General features: G+C 38.2%; 1 protein-coding gene across 2 annotated transcripts in view; it reads left to right on the top strand.

Annotated features, from left to right (window-relative positions):
- chd1 (chromodomain helicase DNA binding protein 1) overlaps positions 1 to 21,687 on the top strand; it is a 236,842-nt gene that overhangs the window by 182,028 nt on the left and 33,127 nt on the right. Inside the window, exons 24-28 of one of the 2 annotated variants that reach the window (XM_051929867.1) lie at positions 5,555 to 5,715; positions 15,552 to 15,593; positions 15,716 to 15,849; positions 19,541 to 19,679; positions 20,037 to 20,187. In XM_051929867.1, coding sequence (XP_051785827.1) covers positions 5,555 to 5,715; positions 15,552 to 15,593; positions 15,716 to 15,849; positions 19,541 to 19,679; positions 20,037 to 20,187 — 627 coding nt within the window. The remainder of the gene's footprint in view (positions 1 to 5,554; positions 5,716 to 15,551; positions 15,594 to 15,715; positions 15,850 to 19,540; positions 19,680 to 20,036; positions 20,188 to 21,687) is intronic. The other variant, XM_051929866.1, reaches the window with a different exon arrangement.

Raw genomic sequence — 21,687 nt, 5'->3', positions numbered from 1 at the left:
GTGGATGGAAGGCAAAAAATGAATTAAAAATGTGTTTTCCAATGTATCTGTGCTAGTATGGATGAAATCTTAGTTTACTTCTTAAACAGGACATTATGTTCTCCCCCTTCTAATCTGTAAGTAACCAGAAGACACGAACGATAACTACATGTGAAAAGTCATTTTTATAAATGGAGATCACACACTGGGTTGACTGGCAAGTCAGATGATTTTAGTCTGAGTGTGTGTGTTGGAGGATGGACTGGCACCATGGTTGGTTTTGTTGTGGAAAAAACTTTTACAGAGTCAGACGAGAATGCATAACAATTTTTTCATTTACATACAAATATTTACAAATGTCTCAGTCAATGGAGTGAGCAATGAGTAATATTCATTTGATTTTATTCTTTTCTGCTGCCATTACCTCATCTAATACATCGTGTCACCTAACATGCAGAATTCTATCATCTTAAGCAGTCATCTACAGCCACCAGTAACATCGCATTACATGTTTAGAATAACGGAAGAATCAACATCACTTCATTAGTAGGGGTGTCTTCCCATTGATTTTATCACTGCTTCACAATTAGGGGTATTTGGGCTTTCTCACTGGTGTTTGTCCTTACTTTTTAAGGAGGTGATCATTACTCATTTACTTCAATTTAGCCTATGTAACTCTTTTGGTGGCTCCTTTAAGACGAGGTAAAAGCTTCACATGCTCAAGCTTTAAGCCATGTTCAGTTAACCCTTTAGTTACCTTCAGTCTTTTTCGTTATGTTTTAATTAATTCATTATCACCACTTCATATTAGTATAGACTTGTTATAATTATATATTAACTAAAAATTCCATAGTTTCCATCAATGTTCCCTCTAATTTTTTATAGGCTATGTGCGCAAAAAATATCATCCGTGCGCATTTTAAAGCAAGACTAAATTTTTGTGCGCTACAGAATGTTTGTTGGAGTTCAGTTCAAGTTACAAAAACACGATGTTATTTCAGTTATCAATACCAAACAAGTTTCATTGTTAAATGCTATACCTATTAATAATGTGTAATTATATTTTACAGGTAGCATTTCGAATGTGGCACCAATGTCCATCAATTTTGCTAATTCTGCAAATTGATCATTCTGAAATGCAAATTTCGTCATCTCTGGAAAGCTGTTTATCAGATTGCTTTTGATTTTTTCTGCAACAAGGAATTTAAAGTCATTGTATTGTTGAATAATGACACTTTCCTCCTGAAGAAATTGTTTGTACTTTAAACAAAGAGATCGGATATGTTCAATTCCAAAGTCAAAGTCGCATTGTGCTATTGCTGTACAGTCAAAAGCAGACCATTCCTCAATTTCATTTTCAGGAAATCTTTCACCCAGATGCAAACATAGGATGTTGATGAAGGTTAATATGGAATTAGTATCCACGGAAACTTCTTTTCCAGACACCTTGTCAAGAAGACTGTTAACTTTATCACTCCATTTAACCTTCTCACCAAGGTACTGCATTCGAAGTTTGTTCAGTTTACCCTGTGCAAGATGATAAGCTTCCAATGGCGTCAAACCACGTTTTTGAAATGCCATAGTTAAAGAAGCCATTTCTGATAAGACATCATTCAAAATTTCCAATGTTATATGAAATTGTTCACTCTTCAGCTTCTTATAGCAGTACTTTGATATGGGATCATTATCTTTGGATTCTTCAAAATATTTTAATAGGGGATCATAATTTCGAATAATTGCTTGAAGTGCAAAGTGTCTGGATAACCAGCGCACTTCATTCAGAGGTCTGAAAGCAATTGATTCACATTCAGAAGCATCTGCTATTTCCTGAAATTTGTATCTTTTAGTAGAAGCCATTCAGACTTAAAAGCTATTGCAGCTCTCTTGCGTTTTGCACCTTTCATCGCTTGCGGTTTCGACATTTAAAAAATTATATCTAGCTACAAAGTACCAGGCTGAACACCAAGATTCCACGAAATAAACAATACAACGGAAGTCAAAGAATCAAAAGTTAGCGCGTTTCGTACAAAGATGTTATAGGCTGCCGCAGGCAGCAAGATACCGCATAGCGCTGACCGTAGCCTGCTACGCAGGAATCTAGGTCAGTCAACTCTGATTGGTCGTAGCTGCACAAGCGACGCCACACCCCTGATTTAAAATTTATAGCGCTTCGATAAATGGGATAAATGGGAAATCGGAACAGCTGGCCTTCTGCAACATTTCACTTTAATGGCAAAAATCATTTTAGGCAAAAATTTTATTTTTGTGTGCGCTATTTTAATTTGTGTGCGCGGGTTCGGAAAGTCGTGTGCGCGCGCACACGCGCACAGCTTAGAGGGAACAGTGGTTTCCATCCTTCATTTGATGTTGCTGAGAAACATCCCCTTCCAATACACACTGACATACCGATTGCGTTTGGCATAACTGGATTTGGGAATTGTGTGAATGAAATATGCCTTATAATGGGTCCTGAATGCAATAATTTTCCAATTATCCATTTATTAAACCCACATAAATTGTTCTTATGGCTGCATAGAGCAGTAGCACATTCTGTCAGTCAGAAGTTCAAATTAGGACCAGAACTGGCCATCTGCAGTGTACCACCTCATCACAGCGCCCAAACGTCAAAATATTATCAGTTAGAATTTTAATCAGTTAACATACAACATGTTAGACATTGTAACAGATAAATTTTTGTTTAGCAAAAAACAGTTAAAACTGTATTGTCTCTTATATTTATTGATTTGCAAAACTTTAAATGCTGTATGTAAGGTGGAAAACATTTTTAATGTTTAAATTAAGATAGGGCAATGGTTAAGTGTGGTGGCACCACCACTGCCTCACAACAAGGAGACTGGGTTCAAATCCCAGGTCCTCCCTGCGTGGAGTTTGCATGTTCTACCTGTGTCCTTATGGGTATCACACTCCAAAAGGCAAACCGGTCATGTGGATTGGGGGCGATGCTGTGTGTGTTTACTCTGTGATGGAAAGATATATTATGGTCAGCATCCTGGAGTCATCTATTCACTGTAGCAGCGGACTCTGGTATTTGAACAGGTGTTTTGTTTCTAATCAACACACTCTGATGTACTTATCCTCCTGTGCTGTTGTGCATTTAGGCCTTCTATATTTTCCATCCTGGTTAAATCCAGTGTGCCCTCTTCTCTCAAAACAGTGACAGGCATCTTTGAATGAAATCATCAGTTTCTTGGCAGTCTGTCTCCTAGAATAACTTACTCTGCAAAAGGAACAAGTGCTTTCATTTTGGCCATTTTTGAACCGAAAACTTAACTTTAGGAATACTAGAACCTTGCAACACAAGTGAACCAAATAGCAGATTTCATTAGTGCAAATGCAGGTACCAAGGTTTCTCTAATAATTAACTAGTATTTGAAATGACTAATTAATGATAAGCAAAGGAGTTGACCATTAGGTGACTGACAGAATCGCTAACGAAAATGTGGCTTTGCACGACTCATGGCATTAAAACCAACAAAATGGGTACACTAGTAGCTAACGTATGCATTGCATTTTGCTCTTCTGGACAGCTACCAGTTGGTCAACCATTATACAGTATAGCAATTTACAATGAATGTGTTTACATGCACACACCTAACCGGGATTTGGTAAATAATCCGGTTAAGGCAGTTTACATGCATAAGTAATCTTCTGGAAGATCTATGAAGCATACAGTTAGGTCCATAAATATTTGGATAGAGACAACTTTTTTTCTAATTTTGGTTCTGTACATTACCACAATGAATTTTAAATGAAACAACTTCGATGCAGTTGAAGTGCAGACTTTCAGCTTCAATTCAGTGGGGTGAACAAAACGATTGCATAAAAATGTGAGGCAACTAAAGCATTTTTTGAACACAATCCCTTCATTTCAGGGGCTCAAAAGTAATTGGACAAATTAAATAACTGGAAATAAAATGTTCATTTCTAATATTTGGTTGAAAACCCTTTGCTGGCAATGACAGCCTGAAGTCGTGAACTCATGGATATCACCAGATGCTGGGTTTCCTCCTTTTTAATGCTCTGCCAGGCCTTTACTGCAGTGGCTTTCAGTTGCTGTTTGTTTCTGGGTCTTTCTGTCTGAAGTTTAGTCTTCAACAAGTGAAATGCAGCTCAATTGGGTTCAGATGAGGTGACTGACTTGGCCATTCAAGAATTTTCCACTTCTTTGCTTTAATAAACCCCTGGGTTGCTTTGGCTGTATGTTTTGGGTCATTGTCTATCTGTATCATGAAACACCACCCAATCAATTTGACTGCATTTAGCTGGATTTGAACAGACAGTATGTCTATGAACACCTCAGAATTCATTCGGCTGCTTCTGTCCTGTGTCACATCATCAATAAACACTAGTGTCCCAGTGCCACTGGCAGCAATGCATGCCCAAGCCATCACACTGCCTCCACCGTGTTTTACAGATGATGTGGTCTGCTTTGGATAATGAGCTGTTCCACGCCTTCTCCATATTTTTTTCTTGTCATCATTCTGGTAGAGGTTGATCTTGGTTTCATCTGTCCAAAGAATGTTTTTCCAGAACTGTGCTGGCTTTTTTAGAAGTTCTTTAGCAAAGTCCAATCTAGCCTTTCTATTCTTGAGGCATATGAGTGGCTTGCACCTTGCAGTGCACCCTCAGTATTTACTTTCATGCAGTCTTCTCTTTATGGTAGACTTGGATATCGATACGCCTACCCCCTGGAGAGTGTTGTTCACTTGGTTGGCTGTTGTGAAGGGGTTTCTCTTCACCATGGAAATGATTCTGCGATCATCCACCACTGTTGTCTTCCGTGGACGTCCAGGTCTTTTTGCATTGCTGAGTTCACCAGTGCTTGCTTTCTTTCTCAGGATGTACCAAACTGTAGATTTTGCCACTTGTAATATTGTAGCAATTTCTTGGATGGGTTTTTCTGTTTTCGCAGCTTAAGGATGGCTTCTTTCACCTGCATGGAGAGCTCTTTTGACCGCATGTTGTCTGTTCACAGCAGAATCTTCCACATGCAAGCACCACACCTCAAATCAACTCCAGGCCTTTTTTCTGCTTTATTGATAATGACGTAGCGACGGACTTGCCCACACCTGCCCATGAAATAGCCTTTGAGTCAATTGTCCAATTACTTTTGAGCCCCCGGAAATGAAGAGATTGTGTTAAAAAATGCTTTAGTTGCCTCACATTTTTATGCAATCGTTTTGTTCACCCCACTGAATTAAAGCTGAAAGTCTGCACTTCAACTGCATCTGAGTTGTTTCATTTAAAATTCATTGTGGTAATGTACAGAACAAAATTTAGAAAAAAGTTGTCTCTATCCAAATATTTATGGACCTAACTGTATGTGCAAGCTATTAACATTTGAGTAACCAAAAGCTATAGAAATAAAGTAAGTAAGTAAATTAGAATTTATTTTGAATGATCAGGACCCTGTAACCCTGAACTGGATCAGTTCGGTTTGAAAATAGTGGTATTTAAAATGTTCTGGTAGATATTCATTGCAGTGTATTGCATGAAAGAAATCCAAATTTGTCTTGGAGGTTCAGTCTAACACTCTTTTTTTTGTTTTTAACAGATAAGTTTTAATGGAAGCGAAGGACGTCGTAGCAGAAACAGGAGGTACTCTGGGTCTGATAGTGACTCTGTTTCAGGCAGAAAACATCCAAAGAAAAGAGGAAGACCTCGTACAATTCCTCGGGAAAACATTAAAGGTTTCAGTGATGCTGAAATAAGAAGGTACTTTAGTCTTTTTCTTTTAATCCTAATCCACACACTTCAATTTTAGATAAACCTTGTATTTTTGTTGAATATGACCATGGAAGGTGTAGTTTTCATTGCACATTTTTGTAAGTGACTATTAATTATCACTTCTGTACTTACAGTAGATGTATGAATTTCAGGATTTTAGCATCTGCAGTTTAAGATTGTTTCCTGTTTTAAATCAAGGGCAACATGGTTGATGAAAACTGCAAACTCTAGTATCATGAAATTATTTAATTTCTAATGCTAGGGAACAATGCTAATTCTGAGTCATTTTTGGTTAGTTAACATGTTCATGGGTCATATGGCAAATCATAGAGGTGACCTATGGCATTGCATTGTGGCAGAATATCTCTCAGAATATCTGCTATCTGTCTAGCATTCCACATCAGCGACAGATGAAAATGTTGTCTACCTTGAATTAGTTGTAATTTAGATTAAAACAGAAATGGTTTGTGAAATAGCAGACACTGATTAACTGTGTGTCACTTGAATCCATTTTTGAAGAATAAACATGAGCAAGGTCTGTATTTGCTATATATATAGAATGATTTCTTCTGAAATAAAGTATCACTGCATCCAGTGTTACAAGGAGAATCACTTGTTAATTATTTTGAACTGGGTGCAATTTATGAAGTGTTTCTTACCTGAGAATGAAACTTAAATAAATCACTGAGACTTCAACAGCTAAACAGCAGTCGAAACAATGGAAGTATGATGGTTCTTCAGAACCAAAGAAATTCAAGTTCTTTACCTGTGCTAGCATGATCATGTGCAATTTTTAACATTTTTTTATGATAACACATTTTCCATGCGTTAAGTGCTTTACAAATATTCAAAGAAATACAGTAGAAATAAAAGCATAGATATTAATAACACAGCATACAGAGTGTATAGCACATATTGGTTACGTTCCTCAAAGACTCAGCATTTAATTGATCTACTTTTACATGTCAGGCATTCGGTCAGGGAAAAGGTTTAAGGAAAGCTATCAACCACTCCTCCTCTACTTCATGGCAGTTCTGCCTGCATGGGTTGCAAACAATGCTCTTCAAAATCTGGACTTGAAAAGAGGTCTCAGCAACCCTTTCCTTCTGACCTTGCCTTTTTGAATACCATCTTTGCCCAAGTCAGAAGAGCTACCTGTGTGAGATGTGATGGGCCAGGAATGAAGGCATCAAGTCCACTACAAAAGAGTAGTTGCCCAAGCAAAGCTAAACAGTGTTTAGAGGCATAGAAAAAACTTTGTAACGATAAATAAAACGTATTTAGTTCTAGTAGTGGTTCTGTTAATAGATCAGGCTCAAAATATTTTTAACCTGTGTTAATGTCATTGACCTTTCACAGCTACTACTGTAACTAGAAAGCATTTAAACACATTAAGCATGTAACAGCATTGCTCGGTATAGTATGAAGCCATAAAAAATTGCCTCATCATAAAACATGGTGTGACAGAATTGTTCTGAAAGCATAAAAATTAATAAAAACAAATGCATACTTGGTAATAGCTTTTTTTCCATCTTTTATATGGACATGTAAACCTTGGAGTGACACTCAAACAAAGTGTGCTTTATATGCACAATAAGCACTTCATCTGGTTAAGTCAAAGCAGCAAGAGCCTTTCTGAAAGGCTAGGATGCCCTCTAAATAATGCATTAAGTGGCTTTTAGATGGAAGGACTGACGGTGTCCAATGCTTTCAGGCTCATTGTCTTATTTGGTCTCTTCACCCTGGCAACAAAAGTAATCATAAACAAATCATATTATGTACACTTCAGAACCTTCCAGTGAATGTAACTTTTTTTGTGTACAATGTGCGAATTGATACCACAGCTTAAGGAAAACTGATAGCACTGGGTCACAATTGTTTAGCCAGAGTAGGAGAAATATCGATTTGATAATAAAATATTGAATTTGGTATTATTACCAGCTCTTAGACCTAAGCATCAGTGTCAAAATGGCATTGAAGCAAAGTACTAATTCCACAAACACACACATACATATGTTGCACCTATTGTACCAGATAATCACACACCACTCTATTTTTTTTTTTTACAAACTGCTGTTTCCCTTTTGAATTCTCCAGTGCATTGAAGTTTGCTGTCTCTGCAGAGCATCAAACAGAATGAGGGGGAAGAAGTATGGTGGTTTGTCCACCACAGTGTCTAAAGTACGTAGGAAGGGAAGGGTTCATTTTGGGGGATTATCCCACAAGCTAAGGCTATGTCCACACTACTGTATGTTTGTTTAAAAATGGAGGTTTTCAACAAAAGCAGCATCTGTCCACACTGGAGATTTTCTTTGCATTGTTTTTAAAAGGATCATTTTCCACATTAAAACACATACGACACAAATATTCACTTGCACTGGGCATGTGCCCCTCAACGCAAACTCTATTTGTAGTGAAAAATTGATTCCCGTATGCTTTATGTGCTTTCAAAACCATGTGCTTGCAGGACTCCTGACAGTGTGTTCACACCATAGAAATAGAAATTCTTTAAGGAACTGTTGTGAATTTTCCCCTTGTCACATTAATGTGCTGATTTCAGTTAAATTTAACAATCTTCAGGACAGGTGGCAGTGGTCTTGTCATTAAATGGAAAAAAAATTTAGCTTTATGTTCATTCACCAGAGGACTGATTATACGCAGTACAGAGCAATCATAGAACATCTTGTACCAAACAACATTTGTAAGAGTAACTTAATAGGGAAACATACATATGTGTATGTTTGCTTTACTACACTGTGTTTTCAGATGTCTGTCCTGTAATGTTGTGCGCTTGACTGCATTCTATACCCGTCCACTTTAAGTGTCTTTTTTTTTGATTTTGCTCCGGAATGCACTCCTCATTACAGGATAGATTAAGTAAAAGTAATAAACATTGATTAGAGGCTGTCAACGGAGTTATTTAAAATTGGATTTTCATGTTTCTTAGAATTTTTCACTACAGTGGTAACACCAATGACCATGGGTATTTATTGCAAAACTGTAGCGAACGGTAAATTTGCACAGCACATCAAGTACCATGAAAAGCAACTCTTTAGTGGCTGCTATGTTGAAAAATGTGAACTGTGGTGCTAGATTGACAGAGAAGAAAAACAAGTTCACCTCTGTTTCTCCTCTCTGGCCCTTTCTTATAACAAGTCTTTGCTTTAAGTTTTCTTAGAATAAATATCTAATAGGTTGTGAGATGGAAGTTGAGGAACAGTTACAATATTTTTGTGCCACAGAAACAAAAGCTCTTTGTAATGCGCCAGTGGCATTGTTTTACATACTCTCCCAATAAAAAGTGAGATAAACAGCAGCAGGCATATCAGCTCTGCACAGAATGCAAAACTGGATGAACTTTTGTAATTTTGCTATACAGTCATGTGGGTGACCAATCACAAACATTCGTGACCCATAGTTTAAGACACAGTTTAAGCTCTAGTGTGATGACCGGGGCTGGGGAGGGTTTGTCCCCCATGGAGTCCACATAGTATTGGATAGTGAAAGAATGAAGAAGTGGGCACAAGATCTTTCATAACTATTGTTTGCTTATGGTACTGAAATGCTGGTACCCTTCAGTTTTTAAACATGGGGTTTTCAGCACTTTTTCAGTACCGGTATACTTCAGAACCCTACATGGCATTATGCCCATTTAGAAAATTAATCATAATATAAAAATTAAAAAGTGTTCTTACTCAATTAATCCTTCCTTGTGATCCTGAATTGGATAAAACAAATTAGAAAATTAACTGATGGCTGAAATATTTTGACAACGTTGTTGAAAACACAAATGAAACAAAATGGAAACAGCTGTAAATTTGCTTAAAGTTTTTTATTTTGCATTCTGTGGTTTTTGCAGTAAAGTTTCAGCATAGACTCTGTTGTTGGCTCCTGCCTTGTGTTTGATACTGGTTGGATAGGCTTTTTGCCCCTTGCAGCCTTGTGTAGGAGTTAGGCAAGTCCAGTAAATGGACTGGGAAATAAATAACACTTATTGTTGAAATGTTGTCTGGCTGCGCCGTAAGATGGCTGCTGATTCATCTCAGCTAAAAGTTATTATTTATTTTCTTACTACTCACTCTCTTTGTGCGTACTACTTTATCACACTTTCAGTATGACCGGCAAACACTATTGGAATTACGTTCATCAGCCAGTTCGGATTTTACAACAGTTTTTGATATTGCGGACTCTGTACTGCCTGGAGTCTTTTGCTTACTCGCGCGACGCTGAAGGAAAACAAAGAGGAGGAAACACGCCGGAGTTCTGTGCCGAACCCGACAGAGAAACAACAAGCCTCCTCTGCCTAGCATCCTGCTCGCTAACGTTCCGTCTCTGGACAACAAATTAGATGAGCTGCGCGCACGGATAAAGCACCAAAAAGACATCACGAACTGCTGCATTTTGGAGTTCACAGAGACGTGGTTGGAGCCCAGCGTACCCGACTGCGCAGTCACGCCAGACGGGTTCACAGTTTATCGGGGAGACAGAACGAAGGACTCAGGCAAGTCGAGGGGAGGGGGTGTGTGCTTTATGGTTAACTCTTCGTGGGCTATGGATGTGTGTGTCTTAAAAACGCACTGCTCACCGGTTCTCGAGCTGCTGACCATTAAAGTTAGACCCTTTTACCTCTCGAGGGAGTTCAGTTCAGTTCTCCTTTCAGTTGTTTACATCCCCCCCACAAGCTGATAAAGCTTCAGCTATGGATGAACTGTATGATGTTATCAGAGGACTACAGAATGCTAACTTAGAAGCAGCATTTATTGTGTTGGGAGACTTTAACAGAGCAAACATGAAGAAAGTTCTCCCTAGATACTATCAGCACATCTCTCCCTCCACAAGAGGTGATCAAACACTTGATCATTGTTACACCTTATTCAAGGACTCCTACAAACCCCTCCCTCGACCAGCTTTTGGAAAAGAAGACCATTGCTCTATATTGCTGCTGCCCGCATATAAACAAAGACTTATACAGGAAAAAACTGTTTACAGGGACATCTACAAATGGGATAGTGTAGCTGAGAGGGTCTTACAGGACTGCTTTGAAACAACTGATTGGCAGATGTTTGAGGATGCAGCTGATGGCAACATCAATGAATTCACATACTCTGTCACAGGATATATCAGCAAGTGCATTGACAATGTTGTCACTAAAACCTCCATTTGCATATATCCTAACCAGAAATCCTGGGTAAATGGAGAGATTCGGGCTAAGCGCAAGGCGCGGACCTCTGCCTTTGGCTCAGGGGACTCTGATGCATACAAAGCAGCCAGATATGACCTCTAGGTCTATCAAGAAGGCCAAACGGGACTACAGGTACAAAGTGGAGTAAAGCTACCACAGCTCTGATCCTTGAAACGTCTGACTTGAGAAGGTCCTTCAAAAAGGTAAAAAAAAAATGGCATCCCAGGCCGTGCCCTCAGGGTGTGTGCTGACCATCTAGCAGGTGTGTTCACCAACATCTTCAATCTCTCCCTGAGGCAGTCAGTGGTCCCCACTTCCTTCAAGGCATCCACCATTCCTGTCCCAAAGACACCGGTGGTCTCCTGTCTGAATGACTATCGCCCGGTTGCACTGACATCGGTCATTATGAAGTGCTTCGAGCAACTGGTCAAAGGTTTCATCTGCTCCTCCCTCCCCGACATGCTGGATCCTCTCCAATTTGCTTACAGAGCAAACAGATCTACAGAGGATGCCATTGCGCTAACAATAAACACTGCCGTCACCCACCTGGAAAGAGGAAATACATATGTAAGAATGCTGCTCATAGATTACAGCTCGGCATTCAACACCATCATCCCCTCAAAACTCATCTTGAAGCTTGACGACCTTGGGCTGGGGACGACCATCTGCAGATGGATTTTCTCTTTCCTCACAAACAGGCCCCAGGTGGTGAGAGTCTGCAAACGCACATCCTCATCACTCATTTTAAACACAGGAGCGCTGCAGGGCTGTGTGCTTAGCCCCCTCTTGTATTCCTTGTTCACCCACGACTGTGTTGCAAAACACGGCACAAACACCATCATCAAGTTTGCAGACGACATAACCATCATAGGCCTTATCATTGACAACAGTGAGACGGCCTACAGAGAGGAGGTGCTAGCATTGAGTAATTGGTGCCTGGATAACAACTTGTCTCTTAACGTCAGCAAAACCAAGGAGATCATTGTGGACTATCGGAAACAGCAAGGCAGAGAACACCAGGCCATCTACATCAGCGGCGTAGAAGTTGAAAGGGTTAACAGCTTCAAGTTTCTCGGAGTAAACATCACCGAGGATCTCTCGTGGACCCTTCACATAGACACTGTGGTTAAGAAAGCTCGCCAGCGGCTCTACTTCCTGAGGAGGCTGAGGAAGTTTGGCATGAATGCCAGCATCACCTCAGACTTTTACAGGAGTGTGGTTGAGAGTCTGCTGACGGGCTGCATTACCGTCTGGTATGGGAGCTGCTCTGCCAGCAGCTGGAAATCATTACAGAGAGTGGTGAAGGCAGCAGAGCACATCACGGGCAAGAGTCATTGCCATTGAAGACATTTACCTCCATCGGTGCTTGCGTAAGACGAGCAGCATCATAAAGGACCACAGCCATCAATCACACCAGCTGTTCTCCTTGTTACTGTCTGGCAGACGATACAGGAGTCTGGCTGCTCGGACTACAAGACTTAACAACAGTTTTTACCACCAGGCCATTCGACTCCTCAACAGCAACACCTGAACACTTACATACACTTACATTACACCTACATTGCACTACTTACACACAAACTACCTGCACACACTCTGAATACTGACTGGAACATGCATCTGCACTTTATGGAATATGCATCTGTACTTATAAAACATTATCTGTGCAATAACTGTCATTTGTACTTGCTGCTCATTCAACTCATATTGCTCAATAACTTCTTTTAAAACATACACATTTTATTTTATATGGCTAGTCTGTTTTTAACTTGTAGTTTTTTTAAATTATTTTTTAGCTTTTTTGGATCTAGGCTGAGTGACTTGTTTTTCTCGTCATACACATTTCATTGTATGTTGACCCTGTGTTAACCTATATATGACAAATAAACCTAAACCTAAATCATCTGTAATTATTACAGCAGCATCCGTTGCATAAATCAAGTTTAAAGGGGTACAGTTGTTCCTGTCAATGGTCAGCAGCACTTGGCCCAATTTATAAAACCTTGAACTGGGTGTCAGTCTGTCATAGAATGAGCTCAAAGGGATCCTCTGAAAGCTGCTCTCTTTTTAAACACAGTGAAAAAATATGTTATGAAAGGCACAATCAAAGCTTTATGCTTGCCACGGAGTAGAAGAGAGAAAGATAGCGAGAGAGAGAGCTAGAGTGGGCTGCTGGGATGCTTGACACAAACACTTTTTATAGAATTGGTAGACAGTTTCAGTTAATTTATGGAAGCAAAAATAATGTAACTTTTTCCTCTCCGCTTAATTTTTACACCCTTTTTTTGAAATCGATTTATTTTGGGATTAGCCTTTAACATTCAACAAAAAATACCCCACTCCCAGCATATTGCATCCAAACACATTTCGTTTTGGAGTTTGTGTGTATTTTGCTTTGCGCCCTTCCCCTCCATTACTTATCAGCTATGCAGGAGGAGTGACAACTTTAGATTTGTCAAACAATTTCGATCTCTGGTTTTAGATGAATCGCGACGTTTTAGGGTCCACTAATACCGAAAACAACGATATCTCGATGATGTGCGTCTATCTGTCTGTGTATGTGGGTGTCTGTGTCACAGTTTCTTGAGGATGATCTAGAGCTACTACAGCTATACAGAAAAATACCAAACTCGAAACTTAAGCCTGTTATGAGATGACAATGTGCTGAATAGTTTTTGAGCCAAATCATGCAGGAGAGGGAGACACTGAAGAGGATCCCTCAAATACCGTAATTCTGCGATTTATTATGCATTCTTCTTGTCACTTGGTTTTGTAATGACATATTTTATGATCAGAAAGATCGGTATCAAAGCAGTAAATAATTACTGATATGTTATAGAATAGTTCGGGTAACTTGGTTGCTAGGAGCACAAAGCCTACTGACACTCACATTCAAATTTTTTATTTATTTATTTTAGGAATTAATTCTGCATTGCAGGCAAAGCACAACACACTGCAAAGTTTGTACCATATGCTTTGTATTTTAATGTACTTTTTTTAGTTGTTTTGCTGGAATAAGCAAATGTAATGCTGATATAATGTGGAAGAAAGGTTTTTAAAAATATGCCAATAAATTAATTGTCAAGAAGTAAATTTCGAATGTTTTGCTTATTTTCTGCTGATTTCACACTCTGTGCTTCATTCATTGTGCTTCATTCATTATTCATATTTTACATAATAAATTCCATGTCATGTTTTTTGTTTAGATTGTCTATTTTGTGCATGAAAACTACAGTACATTTTCCAAGAAAGCCATTGTAATGTGTAGGTTGTTTTTTTTTTTTTTACGAAGTGAGTCTACAGCATCTTGAATTGTAAAATATACAGGAACATTTGTGGAAAATGGATATGAAATCTTAAATATGCATATTTTTTGTTGCTTTTTCCAAACAGAATAAGTACAGTGGAACCTCAGTTTGCGAGTAACTTGGATTACGAGTGTTTTGCAAGACGAGCAATAATTTTTAATAAATTTTCACTTGATAAACGAGCGAGGTCTTACAATACGAGTAGTTTGTCTGCTGAGCGTCATGTGATCACAACTGAGCTGATGGTTCTCTCTCTCACTGCGGGATTGTGGGCAATCGTCTCCTATTCTCCGTCTGAGTCGGCGTGCCTCACTCATATAGTCAACATCCGTACGAGCGTATAGTGTTTACTACAGCATTAGCATTGTGACTGTGTGTGTGTGTGCGCGCGTGTGTGTGTGCGCACGCGCGTGTGTGCTGTGACGTGTGAGTCCCCGTCTTGCACCCTAAAACACGAAGCTGAGTCTCAGTACTTTAGCAACACAAGCTTTATTCAGCTTGAAACAGCAACAGCGCGGTTATTTATACACAGACACAGCAGTCAGGCAGGGCCCTGCACATTTATAATGTTCCTTGTATCACCCATTGACGGCAGGCGCTTATAGCATGTCCGTGATCTTTTCGGATTCGCTTTTACGGAGAACTGCTACAGCGCTGGGAGACTGCGATTGCTTTGGGATGCTCTTCAGCGTGTCATCCCGTTGGGTCCAATCCCACAAGAGTTTAGAAACTCACTCACACCAGCCATGATTCTTTTCAAAGGTAAAGTGCAAGTTAATTTGTTTTATGTATTTTTACTTTATATTTTGTATTAATCATTTTTATATGAATAGTTTTGGGTTGTGGAACAAATCATCTGAGTTTCCATTATTTCTTATGGGTAAATTCACTTTGATATACGAGTGCTTTGGACTACGAGCACGTTTCCGGAACAAATTATGCTCGCAAACCGAGGTTCCACTGTATTTGCTTTCACCTAGGCATACAATAGATGGTCTATTCAAACAATCATGCTAGGAATAATGTTGATTATAACCAATATCTCCAGTTATTGGGACTCAAGATATTTAAGTAGGAATCAAAGCCAGAACTAGTGAAGTAGCAACAAATCATCCATCTGTTTTCAGTCTACAACATCAAATACCAAATCATTAGCTAAACTATTATTTTCTTTCTATAGCTATTGTTTTCCAGTAGAAAGCAATTGATGTATTTCTTCTTTTACAATGCTGTGGGTGCCTGCTTTTACATGTAGTTGTAAATAAAGCCTTTTTAATAATCATTTTTCACTGTTCTTATGTTGACATTCAAGACAACTTTTATTTTCATTTCAGGTTCATTAAAAGTTATAAGAAGTTTGGTGGGCCTCTTGAAAGGTTGGTGTCTTTTTATTTTCTGTTTTTTATTTTAATTGTGTGATTGTTTGCATTAAATACAGATCACTTGCTCTGCTGAACAGTGCTTACTTTTATGGTTTTTTTTTATTGCCTCTTTACAGACTTGATGCCATTGCACGTGATGCTGAACTTGTCGATAAATCAGAAAATGATCTTAGGAGGTTGGCTGAAACTGTGCACAATGGCTGTATAAAGGCTCTAAGAGAAAGTTCATCAGGTGCTGAGAGAACTGGGGGTAATAAACTCCGTGAGATAATCATACTGTGTATTACAGTTGTATCTGATATTTTTTGTTTAATTTTGGCGTTGTTTCTTTTGTGATTTTGTTTATGACCAGTACCCATTCTTGTTTTTTTTTTTTTGTTTAGCTGGCTGTTTTTGGCTTCATTATAACTAAATGTCCAATATCCATCTGGCCATTTTGGGGATCCCCACAGTCTAATTTTTGATTTTCTGAAAGCTTGGACGTATCCTATATGAATGACACCAAGCCATTTCGGTGCCCAGTTGTGCCACTACACACTATTTTATACAGGAGTAATGTAGAATGCTTAGTCAACCTTTTAACTACATTCCTTTGAGTGTATTGGAGGAAACCAGAGGAAAAACATGAAAAATCCACATCAGCAGTGATTGGGATTAGGTTCAGATGCACTCTCCAGAAAATGTGCAGCACATTGTCCAGTACTATTAAAACATTGGCTCCTTTTTTTTTTTTTTTTTTTGGATCTTTTACTGTCTTCACCTATTCCACCAACACTAGATAGTCTTGTTGACCACTATAACTCAGCCCTTCATTCAGCATTAGATAAAACAGCTCCTTTAAAACATAAGGAGGTTTCCTTTAAACGTTCAGCTCCTTAGTGTAACTCAGAATTGCGATCTATGAAAGCAGCTGGCCGACGCCTTGAGAGAATGTCACATAAGACTGGCCTCACCGTGCACATCCAGGCTTTCTCTGACCACCAAAGAGCTTACAGAGAAGCACTAACTTCTGCCGAGAACACCCATAACGGCAGAATAATAGAAAGTGGCCACGATAACCCAAGGGTTCTGTTCTCTGTACTTAATAAACTACTCGAACCCGCATCTGGCCCAACTACCTCTTCTACTGAAGTCTGTGAGGAATTCCTCCACTTTTTCCATAACAAAATTAATGATCTAAATAATTCAACTAACATAAATACATCATCTGTTTATATCTCTCCCTGTTTTCCCACTCCATCCAGCTCCTTCTCTAAGTTCTCACCAGTCACATCTGCGTCTGTTAATAACCTGCTTTGTAAGATGAGGCCGACTACTTGTGTACTGGACCCCATCCCCACCACACTACTTAAATCCTGCCTTCATGCCATAATCCCGACTGTTACAACAATAATAAACTCATCCCTTGACACTGGCTCTGTGCCGCTCACTTTTAAAATTACTTCTGTAACCCCAATGTTAAAAAAGTCTGGTCTTGATGCTGACAATCTTAATAATTTCCGGCCTATTTCCCACTTACCTTTCCTGTCAAAAGTTCTTGAGCGTGTTGTAGCTTCCCAACTCACCAATTACCTAACCTCTAATAATTTGATGGAATCCTTTCAGTCTGGTTTCAGGGCGCGGCACAGCTGTGAAACTGCTCTGCTACGGGTAACCAATGATTTGCTTATGGCAGCAGACTCTGGACAAACCAGCATATTAATTCTGTTAGACCTCAGTGCAGCATTTGACACTGTCAGACATGACATCCTACTGTCCAGAATGGAGAACATGCTGGGTATCTCTGGCACTGCCCTCCAGTGGTTCAGGTCCTATCTGACTGATAGGCAAAAGTTTGTTAGTCTTGGCAAGAGCAGATCAAGCTCAGCGCCAGTCACACAAGGAGTCCCTCAAGGCTCTGTCCTCGGTCCTCTACTTTTCCGTATTTACATGCTTCCACTTGGCCATATTATCCGTAGCTATGGACTGGGTTATCATTTTTATGCAGATTATACTCAACTCTATTTCAGTGTTAAAAGTGGAACTTCATCAGAGCTTTCTCAGCTCACAACCTGCCTTAGTGAAATTAAAACCTGGATGGAGCAGAACTCTTTAAAATTAAATTGCAATAAAACTGAACTCCTGCAAATTGGGACTAAAATGCAACTTAATAAAATGAGCTCCTTCCCAGTCTACCTTGGCAGTGATCTCATCAGACCTGCCTCTACTGTAAAAAAACTCTTGGTGTCATTTTTGATTCCTCCCTCTCTTGTTCCGCCCACATAAATCACATTAAGAAACTTTCTTACTTTCACCTCCGTAACATATCCCGTGTTCGCTCCTTCCTCTCCTTTTCTAACGCTGAGAAACTTGTCCATGCTTTTATCACATCCCGCATCGATTATTGTAATTCCCTACTGGCAGGTGCCCCTTCTAATCTTATATCACAGCTCCAGCTTATTCAAAACTCAGCTGCAAGAGTCCTTACTCGAACCAGCAGCAGCGAGCACATCACACCCATCCTGCTCCGTCTCCACTGGCTCCCTGTGTCTTACAGAATCGAATATAAAATCCTACTAATAACTTACAAAGCCTTAAATAACCTCGCGCCAAACTACATCAGTGACCTTCTCCATCACTATGTGCCTGCCCACCCACTAAGGTCCTCTGATTCTGTCAATCTTGTTGTGCCCCTCACTAATCTACACTCCATGGGTGACAGGGCCTACAGCTGTATAGCACCCAGACTCTGGAATGACCTACCAAAATTAATCAGGTCAGCTGACTCCATGAATTCTTTTAAAAAAACAACTCAAAACTCATCTGTTCAGGAAGGCTTTTAGCTCTATTTGACTTTATTACCCTTCTCTCAGTTTACTTCTCTGTCAAGATGCTAATGTAACCTGTGTGTGTGTGCGAGACCATCAATTATGTTGTCTGTTTCTTTTTTTTCAGAATTCACAGTCGTAATCTTCTTTATTTATTTATCTGGTTTGTTCAATGCTATATACTGTATATGCTGCCATTCTTTTTTATATTGTGTAAGTGCCTTGAGCATGGGAAAGGTGCTATATAAATAAAATGTATTATTATTATTATTATTATTATTAATTGATTATGTGAAATTTACAAACAAGTTGGGTGTTTCGCTCCATTAAGCCATTTGTTTAAATGAAAATTGTTTGGTTATTCATTGAGTTGAATGTAAGAGCAATAGAATGTAGAAATGTACACATAATTAGTACTGCTGGGGAGTGTCTGGTACTTGTGTTTCAAGTTAATGATTTTTAAATTTGTAATGAAAGCTTCACTTTGCAGTGTAATTTTCCAGGGATAATAAAGGTATGCAGCAATGGGGAAATAAATCATTTAGTCTTCAGAAATACCAAATTTAGCCTATTTAAAGATGCTTGTGCCACTTATTGCAGGTGAATTTTCATGCGACTATCAATGATCTGCTAAGAAATAATTTTCAATCATAGCTAAAGTTATTTTACTTTTTATTTCTATATATATATATATATATATATATATATATATATAATTTGTTTGAGATTACTAAAGGTTTTATACTTGTACTGTGTATTTATTCTAGTAAAAGTGAATTGGGATAGTTTTTGTTGTAGAAAGGAATAATTTGATGCAAGGTTTCATTTTTTTGGATTTTGTTTGTGTAATAATTAAGTTAGGTAACTTTTTGCCTGTAAATTGTACTTAAAACAGTGTACACCTTTTAATTGCATGTGTTAATTCATATGCATTGACTAGGTGATTTGCTAAAAAAACAATTTTTAATGTTTTTTTTTTTTTTTAAATATCAGACATTTGGAAAATAATTTTGAAGATTGTTAAATAACAATGTTTAATTAGCAGTGGAATTTTATTGATAGCAACAAGAACTGCAAATATAAATAAAATGTATTATTATTATTAATTAACTTCCTCCCCATCCCATTCTGCAGGAGGCAGAAGAGGTAAAGTAAAGGGACCCACGTTTCGAATTTCAGGTGTCCAGGTCAATGCAAAACTGGTCATGTCTCATGAAGAAGAATTGGCTCCTTTGCATAAATCCATTCCAGCAGACGCTGAAGATAGAAAAAGGTAAAGATTGCAATAATACCTGTTGGATACACAATTATTACTAATTTGGAATTTTATTTTTGTGTTATATTGTAAACTTAGCCTTGTTGTCATAGTTAATCTTCTTTCACCTTGCCCAGAATTTATGTCAAGTTACAGCAGAACCTTTCGGTCATTTTAATATTTTTAGTGTTTTTGGCCCTGAGTTACCCACATGCAAGGGGTTTATTCATGTGTAATAAGCTGACATACTTTGGTTGCCATTTTAGGATCATTTGTGTATCTTGGACTCTGTACAATAAGGGATGTTAAAAAGGTAATTATTAGAACATTTTGTTAAACTTTTTAAATCAAATCCATGCAAAACTTTATTTACAGGTACAAAATCCCTTGTCATTCAAAAGCAGCCCATTTTGATGTTGAATGGGGCAAAGAAGATGACTCAAACCTTTTAATAGGTATTTATGAGTATGGCTATGGTAGCTGGGAAATGATAAAAATGGACCCAGATCTAAATTTAACCCATAAGGTAAGCTTAACATTTTTCCCCCTTCACTACTACAATGGAAGTATTTTTTTCTTGTTTTTGTCCATAATTAATTTTAAAATCTGGTAGGATTTGTGATACTGAGATTGATTTTAGATGTTTATTTTAAGCCTAATTTATAAATAGGTATATTTGTTTTGGGTGTTCTAAATATTGTCAAAACACAAAAGGCAGAATCTCTGGTAAATATTTATCTGTGCAAGTCTTTGGCATAATGTTTGCTATGTACATTGTGCTTTCTTTCTTCGTTATCAGCCTATATTTATTCAAATTAACAAAAAAAAACTACAAATACAATAATTTGGAGTGAAACACAGCGTATATAGTGAATATTAAATGTTAGCATGCTGTTATTGACCTGTCAGCTTTTGATAATTTGAAGGCTAAAACAACTGCAACTTCTGCCACAACACTTTTGTTTCAATATCAAGAGGGGAAAAAAAAAACCTGCACAGCATTCATAATACGGGAGGGGAAAAAACTGATTCTTTTCAGGTTTTGCTTCTCAAGTCTCTGTATAATATGCACTTTGATAAACACTGGCAATGGGTGAAATAAACACCTTTCCTCTTTGTATTATAAGATACTATGTTATGTGATAATATGTAGTTTTGGCTTAAATTACAGTTCTTTTAAATTCCTAAGCTAAAGACCATCAGCTAGATCTTCAGTTTAAAAATAATTTATCTGTGCAGTATTCTTCACAAATTCTCATCCCCATCAATCAATTGCTTGTTTAAAGTAAAATTGCCTAACAAGAATATCTTGCACTGCATTTTCCAGGCTCAGAGAATGTCCCATCCAGGCCCAAATTTTCTTGCTATTAGACACACTTGAACCAAATGGCACCATTAGTTAGTTCTCTATGGCAGTAACAAGAATACCCATACTAATCACATGCATATAACTGAACTAGACCTACAGGTACATATATATATTTTTGTTAAGTAAAAATACTTAAAATATGTAATCTATACAGAAGTGGTGACTTTTGAAGTTTATATGACTATGAGGAATATATGGGGTTTAGCTAATCCACTTCTGGTTAGCAGGTATATACAGTCGTATGAAAAACTTTGGGAACTCCTCTTAATTCTCTGGATTTTTGTTTATCATTGGCTGAGCTTTCAAAGTAGCAACTTCCTTTTAATATATGACATGCCTTATGAAAACAGTAGTACTGTATTTCAGCAGTGACATTAAATTTATTGGATTAACAGAAAATATGCAATATGCATCATAACAAAATTAGACAGGTGCATAAATTTGGGCACCCCAACAGAGATATTACATCAATACTTAGTTGAGCCTCCTTTTGTAAATTTGACAGTAGGTAGCAGGTGTTTTTCTTGGAATGTGGTGTTCTTCTTTCACCATGCAAAGCGCGTTTTGTTATGAGCAAATAACTCAATTTGTGTCTCATCTGTCCAAAGCACTTTGTTCCAAAATGAATCTGGCTTGTCTAAATGAGCATTTGCATAC

The sequence above is a fragment of the Erpetoichthys calabaricus genome, chromosome 7, assembly GCF_900747795.2.
Source record: "Erpetoichthys calabaricus chromosome 7, fErpCal1.3, whole genome shotgun sequence".
In the NCBI taxonomy this organism is placed as follows: domain Eukaryota; kingdom Metazoa; phylum Chordata; class Cladistia; order Polypteriformes; family Polypteridae; genus Erpetoichthys; species Erpetoichthys calabaricus.
The sequence above is the reverse complement of the archived record's forward strand: the minus strand, read 5'-3'. Positions and strand labels throughout refer to the sequence as shown.